The sequence below is a fragment of the Talaromyces marneffei genome, chromosome 2, assembly GCF_009556855.1.
Source record: "Talaromyces marneffei chromosome 2, complete sequence".
In the NCBI taxonomy this organism is placed as follows: Eukaryota; Fungi; Ascomycota; class Eurotiomycetes; order Eurotiales; family Trichocomaceae; genus Talaromyces; species Talaromyces marneffei.
In genome coordinates, this window is record NC_072349.1 from 979,913 (window position 1) to 993,617 (window position 13,705).

The 13,705-nt window shown below is 46.7% G+C and overlaps 3 protein-coding genes across 3 annotated transcripts; 1 reads left to right on the forward strand and 2 right to left on the reverse strand.

Annotated features, from left to right (window-relative positions):
* Positions 1 to 1,865: 1,865 nt before the first annotated feature.
* On the reverse strand, positions 1,866 to 3,755 carry EYB26_002704 (uncharacterized protein; the record flags this gene model as incomplete). The annotated part of the gene is made up of 4 exons (XM_054262009.1): positions 1,866 to 2,918; positions 2,979 to 3,123; positions 3,183 to 3,341; positions 3,406 to 3,755. The coding sequence occupies 4 exons, from the start codon at positions 3,753 to 3,755 to the stop codon at positions 1,866 to 1,868; spliced, it is 1,707 nt and encodes a 568-aa protein (XP_054117984.1).
* Positions 3,756 to 4,820: 1,065 nt separating this feature from the next.
* On the forward strand, positions 4,821 to 11,276 carry EYB26_002705 (uncharacterized protein; the record flags this gene model as incomplete). The annotated part of the gene is made up of 11 exons (XM_054262010.1): positions 4,821 to 5,408; positions 5,468 to 5,850; positions 5,902 to 6,338; positions 7,679 to 7,705; positions 7,783 to 7,831; positions 7,885 to 7,897; positions 7,989 to 8,192; positions 8,261 to 8,273; positions 8,341 to 8,646; positions 8,697 to 10,854; positions 10,907 to 11,276. The coding sequence occupies 11 exons, from the start codon at positions 4,821 to 4,823 to the stop codon at positions 11,274 to 11,276; spliced, it is 4,548 nt and encodes a 1,515-aa protein (XP_054117985.1).
* Positions 11,277 to 11,534: 258 nt separating this feature from the next.
* On the reverse strand, positions 11,535 to 13,608 carry EYB26_002706 (uncharacterized protein; the record flags this gene model as incomplete). Its single annotated transcript, XM_054262011.1, has 5 exons — positions 11,535 to 12,553; positions 12,607 to 12,788; positions 12,846 to 13,007; positions 13,058 to 13,232; positions 13,305 to 13,608. The coding sequence occupies 5 exons, from the start codon at positions 13,606 to 13,608 to the stop codon at positions 11,535 to 11,537; spliced, it is 1,842 nt and encodes a 613-aa protein (XP_054117986.1).
* Positions 13,609 to 13,705: the final 97 nt, after the last annotated feature.

Sequence of the window (13,705 nt, forward strand, 5' to 3'; positions counted from 1 at the left end):
TGAATATGATATGACATAGATTAGGGCAAGAATACTTAAAAGTAGATTTACGCTCTCCAGCACATAGTAACATCAAGGATGAAGTTCACATCGTTCACAACACCCTAGAATAACCCTACGGCAAAACAACAACTGATCTTCTCAACGATGCATTCTCTGCCAGCGGACTTGGGCATAGATATATACGACGCTGCGTCTCCGAAAAGTCGATTGGCACTAATCCGTACTTGTCGCGGCTTTTATGAGGTACTCAACCCCCTGTTATACCGCAATGTCGAATCTACATACCTCGCTGGGACCCCAGGGAGTGTTTCGCGGCCTTCTTTAGAACGATTCAAGATAACAGTTATTTGGCAAGTCATGTCCGAAAGCTGAGACTATTCGGTCAAAGACCGGCAAGTATCTATTTGCAAACAAGTGGTGAATACTGGAGTCCCAACTGGGAGGGTGAGGAGTGGCTGATTGATATATTGCCTCCTCTAAAAAGTGAAGTTGTGGTACGTGAGGAAAGGGGAAGGATGGCCCATCCTCAGAAATGGAAGACAAAAGCAATGGTTTCTTTACTATTGGTTAGGTTCAAAAATCTCCAGAGCGTTAATTTGGGGTACGCATTTTGGCTGGACTATTTATACCTTGCCAGGATCTTCGAGGGAAGAGAGATTCTAAAAAACTTGGAAATGGTGCATTTTGATCTAATTCCGCCTGTATTTCGCTCAGAAGTCGTATCAGCAATGCGGCAGTTGGGGTGGTATGAAGATGCGATCGACACGAAATTCTTAGGACGCTTGCTACAGCTTCCGTGTTTGGGGAGTATTTCTTGCCCGGTTTGGCAGAACCGGAATGAAACGGAGTACTAGGAGATATTTTTCTCTTTTCAGCCACTTCAAAATCCTTGCAACAATCTCACATACCTGCGCCTACCACAGAGTTCATTGCAACCCTCGACACTAAAGATATACTATGAATTCCTGCTCAGCCGCGACTTTGAAGAGCACTGTCAATTTGTCAATCTATTACCACCCACGCTAAACGTTCTGAAGGTATTAGGTACGAACTCTTCCAGGCTTGACAAATTTGGAGATCGGGGAATCAATTATGAACTTCGTTATCATCGATTGTGTCAATATGTCAACAACAAGGCTATGCGTGCACCAGGCCTGCAAGCTATTGGCGTGATTTGTGGCAATGGCTTTGACGAGCGGCCTGTACTGAACAACGCATATACCCGACTAAAAGCAGCTTGTGCATGGGCTGCTATTGTTTTCAACTCTCATAAAATACGGACAACCTAGGACAACATCGTCCAAGTTCAAAAGGCTGCATAATCTTCCGATACCCCAATCTTCAAGCGGACTGCCGGTGTATGTGTGCCGACTGGAATGCAACATTCAATATTCAGATGCACAAATCGAGGGGACCTTTCAAGGCTTATGGTGGTTCTCATCAAAAGCTTCGCATTACTTCTTGTGTTGCATCATTACATTGAGCTGTTCTACCAAGGATTATTTCCAGCCTCAAAAGGAGAGAGATCTCCCCGACTGAAAACTTGTTCTTATCAAAAACCACTATTGATCTTGCTAAACAGTCTACTACCCAGTTTCCTGCTCGGTTTGGTACCCATTTTGTTTGCTCACTTTTCCTATCACCAATGGTATTACTTTCACCTCAGGTACAGAACGACTCTACGAGTTAATGTCAGTAAAGTGAAGTAGTATAATATAGGAAAATAACATTAATGCTATGAGTCTATCAATCTATTAGTCTATCCGCGATCACAAATGCAGTCTATAACAATGCTAGTCGTAACCCAGTCGTAAAAAATCCAAACAAGAACACCAAGTCTTAATGCAATCCCAAGCAACCACTTAACCACCCGCTGTCATCTCCATGTACAGTCTTTCACGAGGAAGCAAAAACGCCGCGACAGTACCCAATGCTCCGGCAGCAATGGCCATGACATACACGTCTCGGATGGCATTAACAACGCCCTCGATAACAGCTGCCCTCACTTCAGCCGTCGTGTCACTAAAAATAACACTCTTTGCCCCGGCAATCGCAGCTTCGATATCAGCCGGCGAGAATCCCAAACCCGCTGTGGCATTTGCGATGTTTTGATATGCTATGTTCTGGAAAAGCGTACCGGAGATGGCCAACGCTATGGTGATCGAACCGATTTGAGCAGAATTAATAAATCCCACGGCATCAGAAGTACGGTGTGCGTCAACTTTAGCAGTGGCGATGGAATATGCTGCTTGGCAAGCGCTTCCGACACCTAGCGCCAGGAATACACTGTATCCATATATTGCGCTGTTGCTGGTTTGGCTGTCGACAAGTGCATACATCAACGCCGCACCGATGGTAATGAAGATGCCACTGAATATGAACCAGGGAAGATACCAACCGGTTCGAGGCATGATGATCGAATTGAGCATCACAAACAAGACAAACAACACGATAAATGGAAGCAACCGTACAGCGGAAGTCATACCATTCTCACCATGCGCAAACTGGAAGTAAACCGGGATATAATAAATCGACAACGACAAACCCGTCGCGGAACAGGCCGTCGAGATATACAACAATATCATAACCGGTTTGCGTAACAAATCAACCGGAAAGATACGATTCTCTGGCGTAGTGAAAATTGAGAATGTCTGTTGCACCGAAAATACCATCAGACTGACTCCAAAGGCGACGAATAAACCAATGGTGCCGCCGGCTCCCCAACGCCAAGTTGCGCCTCCAAAGGTGAGGGCTAGCACGAATGTGACATATACAACGGCGTTGAGGATTGTGCCAACCCAGTCTAGGTCGCGGAGTTTGTTGCGGAAGGATTTGGTGGGTTGAGGGTCGTGGGATGGCATGAAATAATACGTCGGTGCGAAGACGCCGCAGATGACGAGGTTGATGTAAAAAGCCTTTTTGTCATCAGCATTTTCTCTTTTAAAAAAGTCAATTTCAATTGGAAGTGTACGTACCCATCGCCATGTTGCCGCGCTATCGGCAAAAGCACCTCCAATAATAGGTCCTAGGATACATCCCAAGCCCCAGAAGAGCGCAATCAAACCAATATAAATGGATCGTTCGGCGTTGGTAGTAAAAATTGCAACTGTGTTGAGTGCCCTGTTCTCTGTTAATCATCCATACATGGCTTCCTATTCAACGATATGGCTGAAGCTTACCCAAGATAGATACCGGCACCACCCATACCAGCCCAAATACGACCAACGATCAAGGCGTTCATACTAGGTGCGCCTCCACAGAGGGCGCTGCCAGCCTCAAACATGATGAGACAGGTGAGGTATAATGTGCGAAGGTTGAAGATACCGAATGCCTTGCCTCTGAAAATCAAAACTCTCGTTAGTATGCTCCCTGCTTCGTAACGAGAGTGAATCGGAAACTTACACAAACATAATAATCGCAATCGACCCAAGTGAAAAGCCCGTTCCAAGCCAAGCCAACTTCTCAACTGCACCATATGTCTCTACCACGTTTGCCTGAATGTTCGCCGCGATAGTTGTATCGAGTCCGTATAGGAAGCATGTACTGTAGACTGATATACAGACTGCGAGCCATCGCCAGCCTTGAATACTTCTGACTTCAGTTTTGCTTTCGTTTGAGTGAGCGCTGTCGCTGTCTCCGATCTGTTTCTCGGTCAAGTTCATATCGACAGAATCGCTATTGAGGGCGGTCTGTGTGACGTCTGTGGTTGATGTAGAGACCGAAGGGGTCCCGGACGTGAATGTCCCGGCCATAGGAGTTCCAAGGCTGTTGTTTGATTTCAGGTATCAATAATAGATGATTGTTTTAGCTTCTTCTACAATTTCGATTGTACAAGTCTTATTATTGTGAGATGGTTGCTCAAGTGTGTTGTTGTGACATGAAAAGAAGCTGAAGCACAAGCCCTAAATATACCTATCTCACCAACACCTTCCATTACCACGTTTGTAATCCAAGGATGTTCCATATTTTTCTCTAACACATTTTCTTCGTAATACCCGATTACTCATATTGCAAATGTCCGCCCGTAATTTTATCTCCGTACATCGTTTTCAAGCCATGTCGTCAATTCACAACGCGCCAAGATTAGGGCTGGCAGCCAAATCCGGAAAGACGAGAACATTCCCCCGATTTATACCAATCACCATCCTTGAAAAAACTATAAGTAAGCAAAATCGATTTTTAATTATGTCTTGGCATCAAGGATTGTGGACATATGGGTCTAATCAATTGACATGATTGGGTGAGATTGATAGCTTATTTTCTTGAGACGATTTGTAATGATCCCGCCGAGCACGAGTTGCCGGAGACTTTTTGTAAGCATAAACCGTTTCAAGGCTAGTCTTCTTGCGCAGAAACTGTCCTCCGTACTATGTAAATATTGTCGACGGGCCCTTGTAACTAATCAAATATTCAACTCGTGGCTTACCTATACAAATTTCATCTCCACTGACGTAGTAGCAACGGTTAATAAGCCTGGATACCGTGGCTTACAAACCATTCTAAGCCCATATACACGCCGTTTAATATTTGTACGTATAGCTCAAGTAGCTATGTTACACTTGCCTCTATGTCTGGTATCTTCAATACCCACCCATATCGTAGTCTAACTTTCGAAAGGAGACGTAACTATCTACTATGTACAGAGCAGACGGAGATAGCCCTAGCCCTAAGTTAGGGCTAGGGCTATGCGACTGATGGAGTCGTCGGACATAAGCCTCAGACCCACTTATCTCCGCAACCCCACGCCGTCATTCCCAAGGTCCAGCGTAGGCAAGCTTTCATTCTATAGTTAGTTAGCTCTTGTCTTGTAGATCAAAATGACTATCCGACGCCTCATACTGGAAACTAATATGTCTGGCGCTACCACTGGCGTTCACAATAGCAGCGACAAACACAACGACCAAACGCAACCAAAATACCCAATTGACCTTTTCCGCGGCTGGCCCAACCCCGCTCTCTTACCTGTCAACTCCCTCGCCCAGAGCGCCGCTACAGTTCTCTCGTCGCCCCCAATCTATGAGCCCGGTCTCCAATACGGTCCTGATGAAGGATACGGCCCATTGAGAGACCACATAGCCTCGTGGCTCACTTCCTTCTATCGCGCCGACGACTCACCGTTACAAAAAGATACCAATCCAATCACCGCTGATCGCATATGCATCACAGGCGGCGCAAGTCAGAATTTAGCGTGCATATTACAGGTTTACACGGATGCGGTGTATACGAGGAACATATGGATGGTTGCGCCGACGTACTATCTTGCATGCAGAATATTTCATGATGCGGGGTTTATGGAGAGGTTGAGAGGGGTGCCGGAGGATGAGGAGGGGATTGACTTGGAGTTTTTGGAAAGGGAGTTGCAGGAGGCGGAGGATAAGGCTATGGTGGAGGGGAATAATAAACCGGTACGTTTATTCAGCTCAGTTGGGCGGATTCGATGCAAAGCTGACGGGTTTTCTGGCAGTTATATACTCTGCCACGACCATGGAGCAAAATATATAAACACGTCATATATCTCACGCCAACGTTTGCGAATCCCTCGATGAAAGTGGTCTCGCTGCGGCGACGGGAAGGTCTGGTTCGACTAGCCCGACGGTTCGATGCGCTCATTATAGCCGACGACGTCTACGATTTTCTGCAATGGCCTTCGAACCCAGATGCTCCAGATGTCAAGGAAACAGCCTCAATACCGCGCATACTTGATATGGACGGGTATCTTGATGGCGGACCGATAGACGACTTTGGTAATGCAATAAGCAACGGCAGCTTTAGCAAGTTGGTTGGACCCGGGATGCGCGTTGGATGGGCCGAGGGGACGGAGAAATTCGCATATGGGTTATCACAGGCGTATGACTCTTTTCACTATCATGATAATTGTACAATCTAATGTATATATAGAGGATCATCACGATCCGGTGGCGCCCCATCGCAATTATCATCCACATTTGTGGACCAACTCCTACCAACAGGCATACTGCAACAACACATTAAACAAGAACTTGTCCCCGCATACAGAGCACGCTACAATCGACTGATGGCCGCTATAAGAGAGCATCTTCTACCACTAGGATTCAAACTGCCCCCAGGCAATCAACCCATCTCGGGTGGGTTTTTCATCTGGCTTGATCTACCATCACCGTTGACGGGTGATTTGCTAGCGCAGAGAGCGTTGGCTGATGAAATGTTGAGGATTGGGAGTGGGACGTTGTTTCAGGTTCAGGGTGATTGTAGTGAGGATCATAGGACATTTCAGGGTAGTATTCGGTTGTGTTTTGCGTATGAGCGGTTTGAGTTGCTCTATGAGGGGGTTGAGCGGTTGGCTGCTGTGGCACGTCGTATGTTGGGCTCGGGATAGTCCGTTAACATGGGCGGACAAACATAGAATGTACATTATTGAAATATAGAGGGACAATTTTTGACATCTATTACAAATATCTTAAGTACAGCGATACTTATCTTCGTTTCCTATTTTGTACAAGTTGAGAGCATTCCCTAATCCCATTACGAACCATCCAACACACCTAGGTAAATATTCACACGATACATAACCTATTGTGGGGTATAGGTTTACACGGAAAATCTAGGCTTATATAAGACTGTGTTTCTAGGTTTCTGGTTTCTTTAGAGTACGAAATACAAGGGAGCCGTGTCTTGATTGGAGCTGTACCTTGTGTTCCTCCAGGTAGAATGTCTGAGGAGTGATATATACTTCGGAACGGATGAACTATTCCCCGCAAGGGGTGAAATGAGCGATGATTGGCTGCCGGGGGGGCGTTTCACTAAACAATGGCGAAACAATCGTGTGCTTTTTCTGCCTGTATAGGTACAGAGAACAGCTTGGTTTAGAAATTTCGTATTATTTTTTCCTAGTTGTATAATTCATCGAAGTGAATAATGCAGGAGAAGATGTAGTAACAAGACTATGTAGGCAGGGAAGAATTAACAGAATGATCATGATCTATGTGCTGCGCATTATTCAAGCCCTAACCATTTAGGCTCTGGAATGTATCATGGCCAGACCCTGACAACGACAGTCACAGATCGACTAGAAAAAATGCTCAAGACCTCGAATCATGCCGGTGTATTACGCGTTACGTGGTGCGATTATCAGGATAAGACAATCAAATAGTGTGACCCCCCTCCTTTCTTCCTCGATACCATCATAGAAAAGCGCGTGCCCAGACCGAACGAAGCATTCCAGGATGCGTAAAAATTGCCTGACGACGAACATTTCTGGCGTCTAGGTCTTGAGTTCAAATACATGTAAACAATGGGAAGATATATGTATCGCGTTGATACCCCGATAGTATATATTTTCTTTTGTTGCTGAATTTGTTCTCGATTTAGTGTTAACCCAGTCATACATACTTCTCAACCCCGTCATCAAACGCCATAGTCTACCAAAAGCCCTTAATTTACTAGTCTGTCAGCGAACAAATATCAATTGTCAGTCGATCAGCGAGACGTGCAACCCGCTTGGTGTTTCAAGTTTCGACAAGCTTGCTCGACTTAGGGCTTGCGGCGCCAACGCGGCACCAATCAAACGGCCGAGGTCCCTGAACATCTCAGACAAACCCTTGTTCGAAGGGACAGTCTATTCTTCAGATCTCAACAAACGATTAGTTTTTCTGATCGGAAGAAGTGGGGTCTTGAAACAAGACGATTTGTACCCTAGTGTATATTGTGAGAGGTGCTTTGATAGGTATTGATGAACCCATCCAATAGTTGGCTCTGTTGTTTCGTCTATTATTAGGAAATGGGCGCTGATCAATTACGAAGAGGTATCATCGCACGATCCAGGCCAACAAACGGGCTTTGAGGATCTTTTGTTAGTCAGTCCCGAATAAAACGATACTACCTGATAGATACCTGATACAATAGAGGGGAAATCATTGTAAGTGGACCGCATTGTGTTCTATTCATTCAGTCTCTGTGGTACAAGGCAAGCCCTTCCCTGCCGTAGTCTGCTTACTACTTCACTCTAGTCTCGCCCTCTTCCTCTCTCTTCCTCTTCTCTTCCCTCTTCTCTGTGCCGTATTGTTCGACTTCATTTATTTTCCTTTCTATTTTATCTTCGCCATTCATTCTTTTGTGGCTGGTGTCCGCAGTCGTTCTCTCCTTCCCTTCGATTCTACACAACGATTTACTGTCCCGGCGGCAGCTGGCTTTGGTCATTGATTGCACGTGGAGTGAGTTGCAATACGTTTCTAAGGCTCAATTTCCTCTCGTATCCGAAATGGTGCTAACGTCATTCTAGGTGCATACACATTGTATGTTCTGAGCGATAGCCCCCAAAAGATGAGAGGAAGTAACTCTAACCGCCCCAAAAAACAATAGGGACTAGCGACATTTTCTTCAATCAACTTAGAGAAGCCATTTACCACTCGTTCAACAATATCTGCCGGTCAGATCGTGTTTTAAAACCTCACTGGCTCAATACAAACGACGCAATGTTTCTCGTCAAGATTCTGTTGCTCCTTGGCTTTTCAGCCATGTTGCAGGCTGCGCCTACACCCCAGACCGGCATTACTGCTTCATCATCTGGGTTTTGGATGGCCAATATTCAGCGACAGGGTAGCGTGGCGTTTGGAAACTCGTCTACCTACCAGGTCTTCCGTAATGTCAGGGATTTCGGTGCCAAGGGTATGGTCATACAGCGGGAATATTTTGGATCATGTACTGATTTTTCACAGGCGACGGCTCAACTGATGACACTGATGCCATCAATAGTGCTATCTCTAGTGGTGATCGATGTGGCTTGGGATGCGACTCGTCAACAACAACCCCCGCCATCGTCTACTTCCCCCCTGGAACATATGTTGTATCAAAGCCGATTATTCTGTACTACTACACGCAACTCATTGGTGATGCTGGTGACTTACCTGTTATTAAGGCGGCTGCTGCCTTCACCGGCATGGCTGTCATTGATTCTGACCCATATACGGACACAGGCGACAACTGGTACACCAACCAGAACAACTTTTTCCGTCAGGTTCGCAACTTCGTTATTGATCTTACTTCTATGCCTCAAAACGTAGGAGCTGGCATCCATTGGCAAGTCGGTCAAGCTACCAGTCTTCAAAATATCCGGTTCGAGATGATCAAAGGAGGCGGTGACGCCAACAAGCAACAAGGCATCTTCATGGACAACGGCTCTGGCGGTTTCATGAGCGATTTGACCTTCAACGGTGGCAACTACGGAATGTTCTTGGGAAATCAGCAATTTACGACCCGCAACCTAACATTCAATGGTTGCAACACCGCCATTTTCATGAACTGGAACTGGGCCTGGACCTTTAAATCCGTCACTGTCAATGACTGTGCGGTCGCTCTGAACATGTCTAACCGCCCATCGAACCAGACCGTTGGTTCAGTCATGATGCTGGACAGCACTCTCTCCACAACCGACCAAGCCATCGTTACTGCTTGGGCTCACGACAGCGTTCCTCCCGGTGCCGGTACTTTGATCTTAGACAACGTCGATTTTAGAGGATCCAGCATCGCTATTGCCGGCATTGACGGAGAGACGATTCTACCAGGTGGCTCTGTCATACAGTCCTGGGTCCAAGGCAACACATATACAAGCGGCTCTACCCCCAGAAAACGTGATCTCCAATCTACAAACATCGAAGACGATACCTGCCCGGCTCCAGAGATTGTCACCGTGACTGTTTACCAGACTCTCGGCAATGGTGCGTCACATTCCACATCCACGCCAATTGCCTCGGCTGCTTCTGGTACCTCCGTAGCCTCGCGACTTAGCTCTGCTCATTCAGACTCCGCATCTGGATCTGGAGCTGTTGCTGCAGCTTCTTCCAAGTCTGCTACATCTGCTACTGGCGGGGCCTCTACTGGTAAAGCTTCTCAGACTGTTCCAACAAGAACTCCCGCTTCTGGCACATCTATTCCTGATTCCGGTTCTTCGCTACGCACCGCTGGCTCAACCGGCAAATCTCATTCCCCTGTACCTCCAGGTAGTACCTGCCCGGCCCCTTCTCCAACTAAGTCCCGGGTTCAAGAAACTAGAGCTCCCGTCAGCAAGCCTGCCGCTCTCGTTGATGGCTCTGGTAAAGTCTTTGAGCGCTCCAAACCCCAGTATGAGACTGTTCCTGCCTCATCTTTCGTCAGCGTCAAATCTGCCGGAGCCAAGGGCGACGGTATGACTGATGACACTGTTGCCATTCAAAGGGTCCTCGATAGTGTGACTTCCGATCAAATTGTCTACTTCGACCATGGTGCTTACATCATTACCTCTACTATCAAAGTCCCCAAAGACATCAAGATAGTCGGTGAAATCTGGCCCCTTCTCATGGCATCCGGAGCTGCTTTCTCAGATGAGAACAACCCTATTCCTATGCTTCAAATTGGTGAACCTGGTGACTTTGGTAGCGTAGAAATTCAAGACCTCATCCTCGAAACTAAAGGCCCTGCTCCAGGTGCCATCCTCATGGAGTGGAATGTCGCTGGTTCTTCTCAGGGATCTGTTGCAATGTGGGATGTTCATTTCCGTGTTGGTGGTTCTGCAGGCACAGAACTACAGAGCAATACTTGCACCAAAAATCCTACTTCCGAACACGGAGCAAGTGATGCTTGTATTGGCGCTTTTATGCTTTTCCACGCGACGCAGTCAGCTAGCGCTTATGTCGAGAACTGTTGGTTCTGGGTCGCTGATCATGAGCTTGACCTCCCTGATCACAACCAAATTGACATCTACAATGGACGTGGTGTTCTCCTAGAGAGCCAGAATGCCGTCTGGATGTACGCCACTGCCGCTGAGCACAGTCAACTGTATCAATATCAGCTCAGTGACGCCAAGAATGTTTTCATGGCTTTAATCCAAACGGAGACACCGTAAGTTTACCTTCTTCTACCAACAAGCAATACAGACTAATTCGGCATACAGATACTGGCAATCCAACCCCGGTGCTCTCAAACCTTTTAAACCCCAAACCAGTTTTAACGACCCAGACTTCTCAATCTGCACGACTGAAAGCTGTCGCAAAGCCTGGGGTCTTCGTGTTTTCTCGTCTTCTGATATCTTAATCTATGGAGGCGGGCTTTACAGCTTCTTCGAGAACTACGACCAAACTTGTTTGGCTACCGAATCCTGTCAAGAGAACATCGTCCAGGTTGATTGTTCAAGGATTTCTATCTTCGGTCTCAGCACCAAAGCTAGTACAAACATGATCACGTCGTCAGACGGTACACCCTTAGCCCTGCAAGAAGATAACACAAGCTCTTTTACTTCAGCGCTAGCGTTGTTTGAGCAATAATCTTGTGTATCTTTTGCATTTCCTTTTCACTTCAACAACTATACATATTTGGGCTTTTTGGGTGGAAATTATTTATATCGGTACTTTATGTGTTTGGAAGTCGATAGACATGATATTATTTTCTGTTAGGCACCTAGGTAGTAGTTAAATCAATGATACTATTTCTACTATACTATGTCCATGAGTAATACTGGATGTGGATCTCGCGCTCATATCCTGATAAGAAAGGTCAGAACAGTCCTTACTTGATTAAAGATGCTAATGTGAGAATGGCTTCTGTCTATACACAAACGTCTCTTCAGGCAACGGCTCAGCAGGCACATCCACAAATGCAGGCTGCAAGAAATGCGCCAACTCTCCAGCCTCCCCATCGCCCGTCTGCACAATTGACCATCCATTCCCAAGCCACGCCAACCGATTCACCTCCTTCCCATCCGTTTCGTCCTCTCCCTCATACTTATAATCATAATCCTCCCACCTCGGCGACCTAATCGTCTCCATCGCATGCAACGCACTACCCGGCCACAGGCCCGATATCCTCGGCCCCTTCCCACCTTCATTCCTATACCAACTGGAACACTTATCTAAATAAACAGTCTTTTTGAAATAGTTCTCCGCAACAGCTGAGAAATCTTTGACACGACGACGCTGAACTTCCATCCGTATGATGTTTTCTTTTTGCATCTTCCGGATGCATTTCACAATGTAGTCGCCCGTCATTTCCATCATAGTTGTCAATGGCCCAGTACCGATTGCGGCGTTGGGGCCAAGCATCATGAAGTAGTTTGGGAATCCGTCTGTGGCGAGGGACATGTATGTTTCTGGGAAAGGGTGGAATTTATCCGACATCAATTGACGGTCCACGCCTGCGACGCGGAACGGTGGTGGTGCAGAGGTGCGGAATCCAGTTGCACAGATCAGAATGTCGAAATGAAGTTTTGTGCCATCTTGGAGTTCGAGGCCTGTCGCGTGCGCTGCGTTGATGGGTGTGTTTGTGACGGTTACATTATCTTCCACGAGGGCTTCGAGGAATCCCGGGCCAGGGGTGAGACGTCTGCATCCAACACCAAAATCGGGCAGGAGATGTTTTAGGATTTCGGGTTTTTTGGATAGACGTTCTTTCATGAGAGAGGCGAATCCTTCGCGAGCAAGACATTGCATTTCGGAGTCCTTGAGGGTGACGGAGTGTTCGAGGTTGGAGGCTCGCTCGAGGGTTGTGCGAAATTTGAGGTAGTATTCTGGATCATTTGCGAAGCGGGCGCGGTGTTCGGGGGTGACTTGTTGTGTCAATTCCCAATGCTCTTATTGATATGGTGGACGGCAAACTTACATTCTGTGTTCTCGACCCCGAGCTCCTTGAGAATCTCCGCGCCAAACGGATTCGCAATCCAAATTCTGCTACGAATCAAGCATGTGAGTTGGGTATCTTTGACCTGTTGTAAAGCCGGAATGATTTGGATAGCGCTGCTACCGCCGCCTATGATGCCTATTCGTTTCCCGTTGAATTCTTGTCTATTCGAGTTTGTTAGCCTAAGACAGAACAGAGAATAGTTAGGTAATGCCTCATACTTATCGTCCCATGCCGCTGAATGGATGACTGGGATCTTCATATCCTTCAGACCGGGGATATCAGGCCATGATATGTCATTTAAGGTTCCACGGGCACTGATAACGACATCTGCTTTGTCGACAAATGTCTCGCCAGTCAGACGGTTTTGGATAGTGATGAACCTGTATTCCGTCAATCAAGGTTCATGATTGAGCAGAGAAGAGTGGCATACCATTTCGACACATCCTCATGCCACTCCACATCTAGCACCTGACGCGACAACTTCACAAATCTGTCTACCGAGTACCTCTTGACCACACTCTTGAGATACTGATGAATCTCCTGCCCACTAGCATAGACTCTACTCCACGCCGGATTTGGTGCAAATGTATACTGATACGAATGCGCTGAGTAGACACTGTCAGCCACTCCCTCCATTTTTTTTTTTTTCTTTGCGGGCCTAGGAAGAGAAATCTTACAAGGAATATCACAAGCACAGCCTGGATACCCATTCTCGTACCAAGTCCCTCCTACATCATCATTCTTCTCGTAAATGGCTAACTCGACGTTGCGTAGTCGTTGCGGGATACGGACGCCCAGGTATATGCCTGAGAACCCGGCGCCGATTACGACGACACGCATTTGGCGGAAGTTTTCCACTGGAAGATCTTTGATATTCAGTTTTGGTGTTTCGGTTGTGGTGCCATTTGGAAGTCCGTTGGGGATGTCGGCTTTTGTAGATTCGCCATTTGCGAGAATGGGAAGGGGGGCAGTAGATATCATGATTTCTACCGGACTCGTGGTCGCTGCCATTGATTCTATGTTCATGACCAATAATTATGTAGGTGCTTTAATAGATAATACTTCCAAGGTTTGAGAA